Source organism: Glycine soja, chromosome 19 (assembly GCF_004193775.1).
Source record: "Glycine soja cultivar W05 chromosome 19, ASM419377v2, whole genome shotgun sequence".
Classification (NCBI taxonomy): domain Eukaryota; kingdom Viridiplantae; phylum Streptophyta; class Magnoliopsida; order Fabales; family Fabaceae; genus Glycine; species Glycine soja.
The window spans coordinates 35,022,818-35,039,803 of NC_041020.1; the positions used below are offsets into that span (position 1 = coordinate 35,022,818).

The 16,986-nt window shown below is 35.1% G+C and overlaps 3 protein-coding genes across 5 annotated transcripts; 2 read left to right on the plus strand and 1 right to left on the minus strand.

Annotated features, from left to right (window-relative positions):
* The first annotated feature begins 212 nt into the window (after window positions 1–212).
* On the plus strand, window positions 213–9,992 carry LOC114400755 (aspartokinase 1, chloroplastic-like). Of its 3 annotated transcripts, none has more exons than XM_028363378.1 (14): window positions 213–504; window positions 629–1,170; window positions 1,328–1,410; window positions 1,543–1,583; window positions 1,766–1,920; window positions 2,049–2,198; window positions 2,336–2,431; window positions 2,686–2,802; window positions 4,345–4,464; window positions 4,557–4,649; window positions 4,737–4,853; window positions 5,176–5,292; window positions 5,544–5,606; window positions 9,575–9,992. In XM_028363378.1, exons 2-14 carry the CDS (start codon window positions 775–777, stop codon window positions 9,713–9,715), a joined length of 1,689 nt encoding a protein of 562 aa, XP_028219179.1. In that variant the 5' UTR covers window positions 213–504; window positions 629–774; the 3' UTR covers window positions 9,716–9,992. The 3 variants fall into 3 exon arrangements, with proteins under 3 accessions (XP_028219179.1, XP_028219180.1, XP_028219178.1); XM_028363379.1 differs by having other exon boundaries at window positions 213–468; XM_028363377.1 differs by having other exon boundaries at window positions 213–1,170.
* Window positions 9,993–11,523: 1,531 nt separating this feature from the next.
* LOC114400876 lies at window positions 11,524–12,336 on the plus strand. Its single transcript, XM_028363536.1, has one exon. The coding sequence runs from the start codon at window positions 11,566–11,568 to the stop codon at window positions 12,136–12,138; it is 573 nt and encodes a 190-aa protein (XP_028219337.1). The 5' UTR covers window positions 11,524–11,565; the 3' UTR covers window positions 12,139–12,336.
* Window positions 12,337–14,196: 1,860 nt separating this feature from the next.
* Window positions 14,197–16,757, minus strand: LOC114400875 (putative pentatricopeptide repeat-containing protein At2g01510). The gene has a single exon (XM_028363534.1). The coding sequence runs from the start codon at window positions 16,693–16,695 to the stop codon at window positions 14,248–14,250; it is 2,448 nt and encodes an 815-aa protein (XP_028219335.1). The 5' UTR covers window positions 16,696–16,757; the 3' UTR covers window positions 14,197–14,247.
* Between the last annotated feature and the right edge of the window lie 229 nt (window positions 16,758–16,986).

Consider the following 16,986-nt stretch of genomic DNA (forward strand, 5'->3'; position numbering starts at 1 on the left):
CTTTTTTTGTGAATGAAATATCAATCTTTATTTTTTTTTAAAACATAAAAACATTTCACCATTAAGTAAAAAAAATCATCATAAACCTTTACATTACATGAATTAATTCAAAATTCAATTAAATTATAAAGACTTATATAATATTTTAAAAGAGGAAAAAAAGTTTTAGTCCTTAAGAAGTTAGTTAAGGAAATAACACGTTTTTGTCGTTTCAGAAATGAAACAGAGAATAGCCGCCACCAGAAGCGTTGCACTCACTTTTCCCTGCCATCACAGACAGTCACAGTAGTTACTCTTAGTCAACACCAGAGGCAGAGAGACTTTTAGCTCTCGGTCAAAATCACTTCCACCACTCTGATCAAAACCACTGTTCCTAAAATAAAACCCTAACCTCTCTCAAATTTTCCATTTTCCGAGTTTCTTCTTCTGAACCGCTTTCCTGCATTTTCGCCAAACTCCTTCTCACAAGTTATTTATTACTTTGAACTCCATAAATAGCCCCCGGTTTCTGCTCGAACAACCGTTACATGAAATAGAATTAACTATTGCTTTTTATTCTTTCCTTTAGTTTTTGAATTTTGATAATTTCATTGTGACTGAATGGATATAATTTGATAATTTTTCGCAGATCGAGCTTTGAACATTTGAGGCATTTCACTGATAACTGATACAGATTACCGAGGACATTTTGTTTTTCGTTGTTGGTTGTGCTTATTGTTTTTGGTTGGATTTGATTTGAGTTATTTGTCAAAATACGTATAACTCATAATAAGCATGGCAAGCACTATGCAACTAAGTTGGGTTAGTAAGAGCACGGTCCCCGTGGCTTTGAGTAGAAGAGTGTGTTGTCAATGTCAACCACCCCTGTGGCTGCCATGGCGAATTGGGTTTGTTACTCCCGTTCCCCTTGTGAGGAGAGTTTCGAGTGAGAGGGTGGCGGCACTCAGGGTTAGTTGCAGCAAGGAAACTGAAAGTGATGTGGTTGAGGGTGAAAGTGGGGGCTTTGCGGAAACTGAAATGAGTTACACATGTGTCATGAAGTTTGGTGGCTCCTCGGTTGCCAATGCTGAAAGAATGAGAGAGGTTGCCAACCTTATTCTGAGCTTCCCGGAAGAGAGGCCAATAATTGTTCTCTCTGCCATGGGAAAGACAACTAACATGCTTTTGCTGGTATTGTTTTTCTCACTTTTTAATATTTTTGTTACATTACTTTGGGGTTGCGTTTTGGTTGTGGTTGCATTGCAGGTCAATGTGGTCTGCAACTCGGTGCAATTGAGATGATGTAGTCTTCAATTTATAAGTAATGAGATACTTTTTGTCTTGTTAGGCTGGAGAAAAAGCTGTAAGCTGTGGAGTAACTAATGCTGATAGTATTGATGAGCTCAACATAATAAAAGATCTTCATCTCAGGTAAGGACAATCAATTTTCTTATTAACTTTTTTATGTTTAGTGAAGATGTTTTTGAAGAATAATGGGAAGTCACATTTTTTTTAGACTTAAAAGCTCTCTATTAGTCGTTGTGTGTTGTTGTCTTATTTTAGGACTGTGGAACAGCTTGGAGTGGACAGAAATGTTATTGAGAGTGAGCTACTTTCTTCCATACTATATCTTATTTTGGTTACATTAGTTTTTGCTTGTTATGTCATGCAAGTTTTTATTTTATTCTACCATAACATTTCTTTCTTGTCAATATGCATGTTCAAGTAATTTTGATATGTATGTACTCATATTTTTGTCAACATCATATTTGTCTGTGATTTCCAGAGCATCTAGAAGAATTGGAGCAACTTCTAAAGGGGATAGCTATGATGAAAGAGTTGACTCCACGGACTCAAGACTATTTAGTTTCATTTGGAGAGTGCATGTCCACTAGGATATTTGCTGCATATCTTAATACATTAGGAGTTAAGGCCCGCCAAGTATGTTTTGGTTGCCTATCTAAAACTTATTACAAATAAAAAAGTTTCGTAATGGCTGATTAGGATTGTCCAACTCTGAATCTCGATCAATATAGTTTGTTTCTAAATTTTATTTGTTTGTTTGGCAGTATGATGCATTTGAGATGGGTATTATAACAACTGATGACTTCACAAATGCTGACATTTTGGAAGCAACATATCCTGCTGTTGCAAAGAGGTTACATAGTGATTGGGTTTCTGATCCTGCTATTCCAATTGTTACAGGCTTCCTTGGAAAGGTCTTTTTGATGCCTTACATTTTAGCAGTTCTTCCTCCCCCTGCCTCAACACCTATCTCTCTAGTTTTCCTGTCTTTTACATTGCAAAAATGTGAATTTCTCTAGTTACAAATTTAATAATTTTTTCCTTCTTGCAGGCACGAAAATCATGTGCGGTGACAACATTGGGTAGAGGTGGAAGTGATTTAACTGCTACAACAATTGGGAAAGCGCTAGGGTTGCCAGAAATCCAGGTTCATACATAAACACTTGGTTATGAATTTTAAAATCTTGTCGGAATGTCAGTGCACTTGCTTTGCATATTAATGAATTGTTAGATACATGTTTGCATTAATTCCAAATTCTTGATGTCGGAAATGCAAGTGTCTTTTTGACTTCATAATGTAAAACCCAAGCATGAAATACTGCAAATTTTTATGCGTAATTTCCTTTGCATATAGATTTAATAAAGATAAAATGAAACAATTAATTTGAGTCCCTTAAACAGGTATGGAAAGATGTTGATGGTGTTCTAACCTGTGATCCAAATATATGCCCACAAGCAAAACCTGTTCCATATTTGACATTTGATGAGGCTGCTGAACTTGCATACTTTGGTGCTCAGGTATCATCATAATTTTGTTGACAATATGCCATGTACCATTTCTCTCATGTGTATAAAATAACAGGATTCTAGTAAGCATTCTTGGTTCTGATTTAGTGTTGAATCACATGTCTTATTGCTATGATGCAAATTATAAGCAATAATATTTTAAACTGTATATTTGCTTTACAAATCCAACATACTGGGATAAGGCTTGATTATTGTCATTGTCGTTGTAGTGTTAAACACAATTATTTGATAGGAGAAACTCAATACTGCAAATGTACAACTGGGGAAGGAATAGAGAAACTGAAAAAGGAGCCTACAGGGCTAATTGCAAAAGGCTATTCTCTTGACCATGGAGAGAACACCGGATAGAAGTTATCAACAAAGTAAGCCCATAACATATTGGGGGGGGGGGGGGGGGGGATAAAGAAAAGAAAAAACTCTTGGAAGATATAGCCATTCTGCTCCATCCCAATACACTTGAGAAACATAAACAACGTCAAGTATTCCAAATTCCAAAGCTTATTCCCTCTTGTAGTGTCTTTATAGATCAAAGTCAAATAACACCATTATGTTCAAAGAACCACATAACACCTGGCAACAAATTCTATTAGAAGAAACCTTTGAAATGTATTAAAAGAAATTGGCCAAAAGTGAAAGTTCTCCAAGATCTTGGAACAATTTATTCCATAATTATAGTAGCTGCTGACAATGCAAAAAAAACTGTGCCACTGTTTGGAACTAGACTTGCATAGCACACATATCAATGGCCATCCAAAGCTGCAACTTGTCATTCCAAATTAATATAATTGGGTGTCATAAAATCTTAATGTCCATTCCCGGGCTATGTTTTTGTTAATATATCAAAGTTTATGCTAAAGTTAGTATAAATTTATAGTTTTATAGTTTCCTCCCTCTGATGATTATTTCTTATGCAACAGCAGCTGATTTATAATTTATCATTTTAACCTTAATTTCTACCTAACAATAATTTTTCAGCCAAAACCTCTCTTGATTACATTTTGATTGCAATATTATTTTAATACAACATAAGCTAGTTCAAACATGCACAATGATTTATGTATCTTCTTTAATAATATATTTTTGGAGCTCTGAGAGTATTCATGAGATTTGACATGACTTTGCGGCTTTGATTATGGTTGCACTAAAACTGGTTGACTGTAAGGACTGATGTTTTGTACTTTTGTTCCATTTCTTTTGGACTTGATTTAAAATTTATTGATAAGAGAGAAAAAAAAAAGAGAATAAAGGAACAATAACATGAATAAATTAATACAAACACAGCCCTTAAACCTATGCTTAATAGCCATAAAAAAATATACCCCTAAAAGTGAATACTTTAATAAGAATGATCATTAACTGATAAAACTAGACTCACCAAATTATATTAGATCTTTACTATTTAAAAAAGTTGTTGCTCACAATATTTCTGTGTTATTTACCTAGCAGCACCGACATGAGCAGCATGATTATTGACATGACATGGGCTGGATATCAGATTAAATCTTGTGTATGAATTATTTATCTGATTTGCAGGTCCTCCATCCACAGTCTATGAGACCGGCTAGGGAAAGTGATATTCCTGTTAGGGTTAAAAATTCATACAACCCTAAAGCTCCAGGTACTCTGATTGCTAAGACAAGGGATATGAGCAAGGTTTGTATAATTGAGCCTTGGCATAGAGGAAAAATACAATTATCTGAAGGATGATTTTAGACACTGTTAAGTTTTCCTATTTGTGCTTGCAGGCATTATTAACAAGCATTGTTTTGAAACGTAATGTGACCATGTTAGATATTGTAAGCACTCGCATGCTTGGTCAGTTTGGGTTCCTTGCTAAGGTGAGAAAGCTAACACCTGTCAGACCTGTGCTCCCAGTGGTTGAGTCTCTTCCTATCTTCGAAGACTTAGGCTAACAGTTGATGCAGGTATTTTCAATATTCGAAGAGTTAGGCATATCAGTTGATGTTGTAGCTACAAGTGAAGTTAGTATTTCCTTGACATTGGATCCATCAAAGCTATGGAGCAGAGAGCTAATTCAACAGGTAAGCCTTTTTGTTCTACTTCCATTAACTTTATTGCTATTGATCTACTTCCATTTTTTGTTGATGAGTTATGATATTAAGAAATGGTGTCATTTGATCGATGGAGTATTTTCTGCCTACTGGGATAAGACGTGGACGTGGTTATTGTTATTACTTATTAGTATAGTTGATGGCCATCTTAGATAATATCTATCTGCTTGAGGTCACCCAGTCTTATACTTACATAAAGGAAACAAATGCATGCTCCATCCTTGCCCTGTCTCCAGTTTTGTTCCAGCCATTGCATAAGTCTAATCGGCTATCATTCTTTATCTTTAAACAGGAACTTGACTATGTTGTCGAAGAACTGGAAAAAATTGCTGTGGTAAATCTCTTAAAGACCAGATCCATAATCTCTCTCATTGGAAATGTTCAGAAGTCATCACTAATATTGGAGAAGGTTTTGTGTTATATTATCTCCCTTTGAATATTATTCTGAGAAATATTATTAAAAAGTTCTATTTTGATGCTTTGATGTTCTGTCCCTATCTTGGAGCATGGTCAAAATTGCATATTGCAATAAGTTCCTGGGCTTGTTTGATGCACTTTTTTGGACTAAGTTGATTCTCATCAACTTGCGTTCTTCTGTAATAAGCTAATGTTTTGCTCTTTTATTGACTTTAAAATTTACTGATTAGCCTTTTGTTGCAGGCCTTTCATGTTCTTCGAACTCTTGGGATCACTGTTCAAATGATCTCTCAGGGTGCATCTAAGGTATGCACTTTATAAACTTCCGATGTTTCTTCGTTATAGTTGGCTAGTTGCTGTTAAGAAATTATTAGCTTTTTTATCCTCAGTCACAAGCAATGGCTTGTATATGTCCTTGTTATACACTTAACATGTGTTAAGTTATCTGAAAGACTTATGCCTCGTTGTAATCTTTGCATGCATATTAACATCATATTTGTTGAAGGTAATAAACAATGAGTTTCAAATCTAAGATCTCATGCTAACCCTTGTGGGTTCTGTTAGAAAATTAAAATAATATAAAGGAAATAAATGAGAAGAAAATGTAAAGTCTTAAATTAAAAAACAATAGCAACATAATTTTAGAACATGAATCGACAATGCACTATATCATACAATAAACATAAAGAAATAATTCAAGGGATAAATTTTATTAGTCTGGGTTGAAGCACGCAAATGCTCCTTAGAGAGAAAATGTCCCCACTAGTAGGAAAATCTGATTGCCCTTCTCTCCCAAGATACGAAAACCAGTTGGTTCCGATCATCTTTAGCGAAAGGATGTTCGAACCTTCTGAACACGAATGCTCTTGTTCTAAAAAATAAGTTAAGAAAAGGAAGAAAAAAATATAGAGAGAAAGAAATCAAAATTGTTTTCGTGCTTGTGTTTTCTAAAGAGGAGGAAAGAGATATATATAGGCATAGATCCCTTATGCAACAAAAAAAAAATCTGACCATTGAAACTAACTTAGAAATATCAAACCTGTGACACCCTCTACCCCTCACATATATACTGATAAAGGAATAAAAATCCAAATATTAATTAATAGTATTTTTTTTTTACATTTGTAAATACAAGTTTTTCAAAGGGATAAAAGGCTCACATTCACTTTCTTCTACATCATATTCAAACTTGTCCAAATAAATAATAAAGTTATCTCGATTTAAGCAAGACCGTCTAAGACTTCATACAATTAATATAAAACCCTATATCCCAATGCCACATCCTATCAGAGCGTTGTGTCTCGACGTCCTTCAACACAAGGTTCCTTAAATCAATTCAGCTAGTCGTCTGCTCCCCCGAACATAAAGTTCAAGATCATCACAGGATCCAAACACAAACAACACACGGGAAGTGAGTTATCACATTCCTAATTAATAGAGAAACAAGACAACTTGATATACATATCATATAAACTAAATAAAATTTACTTACATGTAATTCACGTAATTCCACCACTTTTTCATTCAAAGTTCACTTTTCATCCATCAATCACATTTTTCAATCATCAATCACATTACACAAAAATCACATTCTCTGATCAAGACATAATAACAAATCAATTTCATAATAAACAATTAGCAAGCACATGAGACAGTTATGCTAAGACTCAAGCCTATATGCAATGTGGTACCATGTCAGTGAAAAACCACCCTAGGGCGCTTAGGAGTACATAACAAGACACACCACACAATGGGTTTGTCAGGTCACTCTCACTAAGTAAGATCATAGGGAGACCAGTCAGGGTCACGATGTTTTGCGAGAATGCTCCAATCATATGGGATCAGCATAGGCTTAAAGGAGCACTCAAACCCGGTGACCCCCAAGGCTTACACTCCGAAGAGTCCATCAGGGCCTCTCCCTCCTGATTCAGGTCCAACCCCTAAAATCATTTTAGCACACAGACACTGCTAGTGAATTATACAATACCCACGACCTCACACTCGTGTCTTAAGCACGTACAACATATTGCGCTACAATTTAACACTGGTTCCTAAATAGGAACCTACACTTTCTCTTTAACACTGGTTCCTAAATAGGAAACCTACACTTTCTCTTTAACACTGCGCATTTACACTTTTCTCAAGATAACACTGGTCGGGTTATTGTACAATTCACAGCTTACAACACAAATAATGTCACATCAAGAGTTAATCACACACTTATTCACAACCAAAACTCATTCACAATTTCACATCTCATAATGTCACAATCCACCATCACATGTTTTCACATATATCACAATTCAACACCTGTTCTACTTTACACTTTTACTCAATCTCAATAACAATATTATAATCTCAAGGCAACATATCATTCCACAATTCATCACATATTTCATTTATAAGCACTGCTCATGAATTATAAAATACCACGACCTCACACTCATGTTTCAAACATGTTTAACACAATTGCGCTACAATTTAACACTGGTTCCTAACTAGGAACCTACACTTTCTCTTTAACACTGCGCATAAACACTGGTCGGGTTATTATATAATTCATAGCTCACGATATAATTAATGTAACATCAAATGTTAACACATCCACTTATTCACAATTGAATATCATGTCCACACTTTAACATCTCATAACATCACATCAACCATCTCATAACATTCCCAATGATATTCATAAGGTACAACATACACATGTTCATAAAATTTAACCATAATATTCTCAAACTCCAACACTTAATAATTTTTGGAATCATACTATAACACTCTACAATATTATTTACATAAATTATTAATATAAATAACTACCTCTATATATATAAACTAGCATACATCATATTAAATCACAAATTTCAAAGTAAGCTTTCAATGCACAAATTCTAAATAATTATATGAACACTTTGGTCAGTTTCAATTATGATATTAGTTTTTTAATTTATATATAAAACCTAAACAACAAGAAAAAGAGAAAATACAAAATCAATATCTCTCTCTAAATTTCTCCTTACTTTATTTTATCAATTCATATTAATTAGAAAAAGTACTCAATTTATAGGGTTCACGCTCAACATAATAACATATCAATTTCACAACAATTGGTCTGTCAAACATATATAATTCACTGTAATAATTATAAGGATAAAATGAAATTGCAAAAACACCCAAAAACTCATTCCAATTGATATCTCTAAGGATCCCTACACATGTTCTCACTAGTTCCCAATTGTGAATAACTCATCCCTTACCTCTAAGCGGACTCACGTGTCTTCCGACAATGATAGCGGCATCTATAGCGGTTCCCTGAGATTCCTCAAGTTTTTCCTCCGACTGCTCCGATAGAATTCTCGAACGTCAGAGAGAATGAGAAGAGATTGAAGCCTCCGCTTATACTGTCTTCATGCGATTCCTTTTTCTCCCACCACGAATATTATCTCGCAAATCCCAATGGTGGAAGTGTGCGCAACTTAATTTTGAACAACATATCCAAATTTCATGAAAATCCAACGGTTAACAAAACTGGGATCGTAGTTTTACCGAGACAGTTTTGGGTTTCTGCGGGAAAATAAAAAGCTACAATGCGAAGGGTTTTCCTCTAAGCTCAGACATGATTTTGCAATTCCCAACGGTGAGAATGCTCGAAATTGGGTTGCGAACGTGGTGCTCAAATTTCATGACGATCCAACGGTGAATGAGTCCGAGATCATCGTTTTTCTGAGACAGGTTTTGTGGGCTGCGGGAAAAAGAAAGGGTTTTGAGAGGAGAAGGGGAAAAACGAAAATGAGAGGCAGAGGAGGCTGAGGAGTCAGTCTGGAAAACCTAGCATGTTGCTATTTATAGCTAGGGACATTTACGACCTATTATTTACTCTATTTATTTATTTTTATTATTTTTACTAAAAAATTCTTAAATTTATTTATGAAAAAAATGGGATGTTACAAAACCAACTAATAAATTGCATTGATCTATTAAAGCAAAATCTTAAAAAATATAAAAAATCTAATTTTACTTAACAAATTCTAGAACAAATAATTTATGTTATAAAAACAGAATTAATATGAGTATCATATTTTTATAAATTTTAAATTATAAAACAAATATTTACTAACAACTTCCTTATCCACTATCACATTAATATTTTTCTTGGCTTTTGGGGTTTATCAATTGTCAATGTCATATTCAGGCCGAGTATAAATAAATTACATTTATCTGCAAATTATTACTCTAGCGTTTTCATTTCATTATCGTTTGTTTCTCGCCAGGTGAATATCTCGTTAGTTATAAATGACAGTGAAGCAGACCAGTGTGTCAGGGCTCTCCACAAAGCCTTCTTTGAGAGCGAACTCTCTGAATTAGAGAATGAATGCATACCTAGAAATGGTTCGGTTCCTGCATTATCTTAGCGGTATACTTTTGTTTTGCCAATATAGCAGATTAATATCTTATCTTATAGGTTAAGAAATTTTTTGGCTAGGAGGAATAACGATATATTAGTACAGTATTTATTAGTATGTTATTGCCAGAGTAAACCTTTGTATATTCTGGTCGCCTCCTCTATAAGGGGGTTTGACCAGGTGCAAGCAGTTATTTATATTTTATTGTGAGTTTGAATAATCTTCTTAATACTTATAGGAGAATTATATAATTGATATCAATATCAATCATTATATTATTGGGTTAGAATTATATCAATAAACTTAGTCCTTTTTTTTAATTTAATTTTTTTTTTCTTATACCAAGAAACCTTTTCTTATATACAAAGGAAGTATAATAGTAGAATAGAATGACTTTACTTTATGGATTGTTTGGTTCAAAGAAGGAAAAGGAAGAGATTTTGATTAGATATCTTATGAACACTATGGTTCAAGGGAGGGGAAGAAAAGGAAAGAGAGATTTTGATTAGATATCTTATTAGGTTGAGAGGAGGGATTTTAATGGAGGAGAGAAGTAACTCTTTCTTGTTTAGTTTCCAAGGAAAGGAAAGAGATTTTAAAAATTAATTTATTTTTATATCCTTGTAATTTTGGATTTCAGAATATAAGTAGATTATCTTTAGTCAATACACTTAGAACCGTTTCAACCCCGATTCATGCTCTCCTTCGTTCTCCTCCCATTCTAAAAGTTAAACCAAACCAAACCAAATATGAAAAGTTTTTTAAAAAAATTCACTCTTCTCCCTCCTCTATCTCTCCATTTTTTGTTCAAACAAAACATTATTAGATGTTTTTTCTTTATGAATATTAAAGTATGATATGGAAATGAGTTTTGAAAGATGAAATTTACATTTCAAATAAATATTTAATTTGATAATTTTTAAATAAAAATATAACGATAGATTTTAGCATAAATTTAATGACAATTTGTTTTAAAAAATAATTAAAATTTAATTTAGAGATAGAAATAAAAGGGTAAAGATTGAAAGGAATAAATGGTTAATTTTTTTTATAAAGTCTAATCTAAAATGTTTTATACTGTAATTTTTTTTAAAAAAAAAACATTTCATTAAAATAAGTTTTAGAATGACATGACAATTAGAGAAACATAATCTATTAATGTTTGTTAATTGTATTTGCATGGATGATTTTGGAAAAAAATAATATCAATTTAAGATAAATTTAGTGCTTTTAATTAAGTTAACTAAAATTCTTAATCCTGATGAATTGTTAGTTGTATGTTATAATAAGAATAGGATGCAGTAATAGTTTTGAATATTTATTCTTTCGAGGGAGACAGTTGTTTATTATTATTTTAGGTATTAAAGTGTCTTATTCATTTTGTGATCCATGTCAAACAATATTTTCTTCTTCTTCTTATAAATGACCTTTTCAATCAAAATATAATTTTTTATTTCTTCAACTTAAATTTATTTAACAACAGTAAACATGATAAAATATTAACATCGCCAATAAAAGAATCTTCTATCGATTATATTAGTTTTTTTAATTAAAAAAAATCTATTTTTATATTTTTATGTTAATAATGATAATAACATTTTATAAATTAAGCTAATATTTTTTAAATATATTTTAATTTTAATTTTTAATATTTAAAAGTAACCCTGTATATATAACTCTAAATTCATGCATATACCATATAAATTCTCTAATTATTCTATTCTAAAGACAAAACGGTCATAAAACTGTGAAAAGAAGGTCATATTCGTAAAACAAGACCAGCGAGTGAGTGAGAATATACCCTATAAAACCCTAAAATCCATTAGGGTTTTCTTCTTCGTTCTTCGCACATCACACTCATGGCGTGCACAATCGACTTTCGCTGCCTCGACGAGGGTTTCGGCGGCAAAACCTACAAGCGCAAGAGAGAGCAGCAGTCGCAGCCTCAGCACGACGACAACGCCATCGACGGCGCCTCTCTGATGGACACCGACGACGCACTCCCTCCGCCAGCGAAGCGATCGGCGGTGCCGTCGTCGGAGAATCCGGACAAGCCGGTGTTCGGGCAGGCGAGCTACGACGGCGTGATCGCCGGGAGGGTGTCGGGGCGGAAGTGGAAGCAGGTGCGGCAGCATAGGGCGTCGGCGGCGCAGGTGAGCCGGAAGGGGACGACGTTCGAGCAGAGGGAGAGGGAGAAGGTGATAAAGAAGGCGTACAAGGAGAGGATGATGGAGCTGAAGGAGGAGATTCGATTGAACAAGGTCGAGAAGAGGAAGAAGAGAGAGGAGAGGGAGAAGAAGAAGCAGGAGAATATTATCAGATCTGGAACCAAATTCCAGAAGATTACGAACCCTAATACTTTGAAGAAGATCGCCAAATCCAAGCAGAGGAAGCAGCTTAGGGTTGTTCCTGATGAGTTGCTTAGGAAATAGTTTTTTTTTGTTTTTTTTTCAATTCGTTTTTTATATATTGCTTTTCGGTGGAAGTTTTTGTAGTATTGAGATTTCAATTGATGATTAGTATACAAGGTCTGTAGTAACTGTTAGTTGTTTGCTTTTGAGCTCCCTCGGGTTTCAATCAAGAAAGTAAAATTTTCACATTTAATCTATAGAAATCGCAAAATTCAGTCATGATTGTCCCTTTCAGTGACAAATATGTATACTTATCGAATCTAATAGATGAGACTCATTAACAACATATAACAGATGATCATGAACCAGCATGACCTAAATCAGAAGTGTAAATAATTATACGGCTCCTTTGGGATTATAGTTTGGAACTCGTGAAAAATTACTTTTGAGACAAATACTTTTGTGAGGCAAAAATACTTTTGCAAAAGGATCGTGATCTATATTGGAAAGTGTATCACAACAATTTTAATTGCAAACTAAATATCCACATAGTCTACCGAACAAGTCTGTCACATGAATCTTGTTATTTACACATTCTACCCAAATGTTTCTGAATGTTTGTTTATTTGGCTTTTTAGTTTTCCCCCTAACATATTGTAACTGGAATACACACAATTGCTTTGTTTTTAGTTCTGGTTGACTTTTTCCCTGGTATGCGTGTTAATTCGTCTAGCAAAAACGTGAGCAAGCAAAACTATATATTAGTTTCTTTTTCTAATTCAAATTTTCCCATTTGCCTACTCTTCAATTCAAATTTTAGTCATGAAAGTTACATTTCATTTATAGCATTTTATTGTGAACAACAAAACTTAGTGTAACTTTAGTTTTCTTGGAATGGCTCAACAGTTCACCTCATGCATAATTCGAGTTTTCTAAATGAAAATCTGAGCTTTTGAGATCAGTTCATCTTATATTGTTATAGATTCAGTAGCAGATCTATAATTATTTACACTTCTGTTTTAGGTCATGTTCGTTCATGATAATCTGTTATATCACAATCTAAAACTTAATTTTGTAAGAGAGAACTTAGGTTAGAAATCTTTGGACAGGATTGAAAAGCTTTAAGTGTGATTAAGTTTTAGATTGTGAATTAGTCCTGTAGTTAGCTCAAAAGATTGAGGCTTGAGTGATAAACTGGATGTTGTTGAAATTACAATTGAAAATCTGGATGCTGTTGAAAATTAGTCACACAAGATTGAGGCTCAAAAGCGTGATTTAGTTATAATTCGAAAACTAACTGTTGCGCAATTACAATTGAAAATCTTGATGTTGTTGAAATTACCGTTGCAGATCGTTTTTTTTAAAACTTTTGCTAAAATCCTTGCAAAAAAGTTTTCTTCAATATTAATCGCGAGATGGAACATGAGAGAAGAGGATCCAAATTTCTAGATATCTAATTTGGGTGCAATTATTCTATGGAATATGATAACATAATCTAAACTAAATCTGTTGATCTATGAACGGGCTCTATGAGAAGTATTATAGATAAGCTGTCAAACCTAGTTGGTTTCATCTAAAACTCACTTCTAAAACTAAAGTTGTGATCATTCTCATCCAAGCTGGAGATTGGACGTTGCTGAGCAATTATTTAGCAATGTGGATTTTCAGAACATCATATCCTTGCCTTTAACCAATACTGCAGACAGTGATATCATTTGAAGATTAAATGCTATTGGGGAATATAGTGTCAAGTCGGCATATCACCACCTCATGAAAATTATGATTTGCAATGATGCTTTTAAAATTAACGGCAACTAGTCACTCATTTGGAGCCTCCGCATTAGCATTTTCTTTGGCGTGTTCTGAGGAATTGCCTCCCAACAAGGCAGCGACTTCACATTGAAAGGTGTTTCTTGTCCTAGTTTTTGTTGCTACTATGAAGATAATTTCGAGAATTAGTGGCATGTATTTTTTAGGGGTGGCCAAGTTTAAAGAATGTGCGAAGCTGCTGATTTATGGGACATAATTGTGGCACAAATAGATCGATCAGAATCGACTTTGATCTAATTTTTCGTTTTGCTGGAATAGTCCAGTGATCTTCAGGAATCTTTTGAAATGACTTTGTGGTGTATATGCTCCTTTTTTTATATAGAAAAAATCATGATTTTATTGGTGGAAACAAAAGGCAACCTACCAGTAGTCCTTACAGGAGCAAGATCCATCTGTGAAATGATGGAATCTACTTGAATCCCTGACTGTGATTTCCCTATTTACAATCTTGGAGATTACCTTGATAGCGGCATGACAATCATTACAAGCTCGTAGATTCTTCATCACCAATATGGGTGACCCCTTTGGGGTGCTAATTAGTGCAAAGGCAATGGCAATGCGTTCACTGTGATATTTTAGTGACTCTACCTTGACTTCCTCGTCCACATTGTGAAGGGCACAAGTTGAGTCAGGTTTATACCCTTGTTCCTCCATTTGCTTTTCCAGTTCATCAAGCTTCCTCGTTATCTCTTTCGTCTGTGGGTGAGACGTGTCATTGGCGGAGAAAACATGGGTCTTCTGTTTGATTTCAACCCAGCTGTATGCCGGGACCTTTCTGATCCCTCGTTCTCTCAAGGCCTTCTTCACCTTTCCCACACTGTCCCATTCACCAGCTGCTGCATAGATATTGGACATGCTAACATATGGAGCAGCATCTCTAAGGCCCTTCATATTGAATAGTTGGTCTGCTGCTTTAATTGCCAACTCTTGATTCTTATGGATCCTACATGAGTTGAGAATTGATGACCACATTATCTCATCCGGTTCAAATGGCATCCGAGCCATCAATTTCTCAGCCTCATCAAATCTTCCACTACGACATAACATATCAACCATTGATGCATAATGTTCTCTTCTGGGTTCAAGTTTATACACTTGAGTCATGGAGTTAAAGTACTGTAGTCCTTCTTCAACAAGACCACAGTGGCTGCAAGCACATAGAATGCTAAGGAAGCTAACAGAATTTGGTTGCAGACCTGAATGAATCATTTGTTCAAATGATCTAAGAGCATGGCCACCGTCTCCGTTTTGTGCATAGGCTGAAATCAGTGCATTCCAGGAGACAGAATTCCTCACAGGCATCTCTTGAAACATTTGAAGTGCTTCTTTTATGGATCCACATTTTGCATACATGTCAACCAGTGCACTCCCAGAAAATACATTTGAAAGGCATCCTGATCTGATTATACGTGAGTGTAACTGTTTTCCTAGTGTCAGTGAAGCTAGATTTGCACAGGCTCTTAAGATGCTGGCATAAGTGGCCGAGTCAGCACCTATTTTGGCTCTGTGCATCTCAACGAATAGCTTTAGGCCATCTTCATGTAGTCCCTTCTGAACATAACCTGAGATCAAAGCTGTCCATGGAACTGAACTTTGATGTGCCAGATCAGCAAAAATCCTATTTGCTTCCCCAAATTTGTCACATTTAGCATACATGTCAACCAAAGAATTCCCAACTAGAACTTCCGAAATGGCATCTGTTACAATAGCCTGGGAATGGATTTGCCTACCCATTTCCAGGTTCAAAGAATTTGCAGCAATGCTCAACAAGGTAGCAAATGGGAATTGCCTCCGGTCAAATCTAGTAAACTGTAACTCCCTGAAAAGTTCAAGAGATTCTTCAACTCTTCCATTCCATGCACAACACGTGATGAGCACATTGTAAGAGATACCATCCACCTCTGGCATCTCATAAAAAAGCTTCCTTGCCTCAACAATCCGATCATGCTTCGAGTAGAAATCAAGCAAAGCATTAGCCACAAACACATTCCACACAAAATTACACTTCACCACAAAACTGTGAACTTGTTGCCCAAACTCTATATCATCCATCTGTATCCCAGCAGTTAAAACCGCAGCAAAAGTAAATTCCGAGGGCCTAAACCCCAAATCCTGCATCTTGAAAAATAGGTTTATGGCGTCATGATTGAACCCCTCTTTGGAGTACCCAGTCAACAATGCATTGAAAGTGACATTATCTTTCTCTGCCATATGCTTGAAGAGGTGACAAGCCAAACCGAGGCTACGCGTCTTACAGTAAGAATCAAGCAACGAGTTGCAAACCATGAGGGTGGAATCATACCCCACTTTGACAACATGGCCATGCACTTGTGCTACTTCGTTTACAGATTCAAATTCAGTGAACCCAGATAAGAGAGTGGCCAAGGTGATATGATCCGGAACCATTCCGTGTCTACACATATCGGCAAAGAGATTGAAAGCTTCGAGAAACCGGTTGTTCTGAGCATAGCCACCAATCAGCATTGTCCAGGTAACAACCGAGCGTTGAACCATGCTGTCAAACAAGCTCCTAGCAGTGGAAAGGTTACCAGATTTTAGGTAACCCATGATCATGGTGTTGGTGGAGATGACGTTCTTGTGAGGCATTTCGTCGAACAGTTTGCGTGCTGCGCCCAAATCCCCGCGCTGGAGATGGGTCTGAACTTGGAAATTGAAACGGCACGTGTTGGGATCGAAGCCTGTCTTGATCATGGAAGCATCGACATGTTGAAAGTGTCGTTTTGGCGAAGTCAAGGTGCCGAGGTTGTGGAGATGGGTTTTCCTCGTACATGATTTTATGAGATTCATGGAAGAGAAACGGAAACTGGGAAAGACCGTTTTTGGCGCCAAATTGTGCAGCGTTTGTAAAGGGTGCTGCTGTCAGTCACAAACAAACTCGTATCACAGCTTTTTATTTTCTAAAAGAAGATAAGCGTGTTACAAGTTTTAGTTAGAATGACTTATTATTTTTTTTAGTGAAGTTATAAAATTATTTATAATTTTAATGTAATTTTTTTATTTATCATTTTAAAAAAGTTCGTAAGTTTGGTTTTTTTTTACGACTTTGAACGTTTAAAGTTTTTAATTTTAGAATTTTTA

Coding starts and splice junctions, on each gene's coding strand:
- LOC114400755 (XM_028363377.1), top strand. CDS start 775: ATGGCAAGCACTATGCAACTAAGTTGGGTTAGTAAGAGCACGGTCCCC. Junction 1,921..2,048: donor TAGGAGTTAAGGCCCGCCAA/GTATGTTTTGGT, acceptor TTTGTTTGGCAG/TATGATGCATTTGAGATGGG. Junction 2,432..2,685: donor TAGGGTTGCCAGAAATCCAG/GTTCATACATAA, acceptor TCCCTTAAACAG/GTATGGAAAGATGTTGATGG.
- LOC114400876 (XM_028363536.1), top strand. CDS start 11,566: ATGGCGTGCACAATCGACTTTCGCTGCCTCGACGAGGGTTTCGGCGGC.
- LOC114400875 (XM_028363534.1), bottom strand. CDS start 16,695: ATGAATCTCATAAAATCATGTACGAGGAAAACCCATCTCCACAACCTC.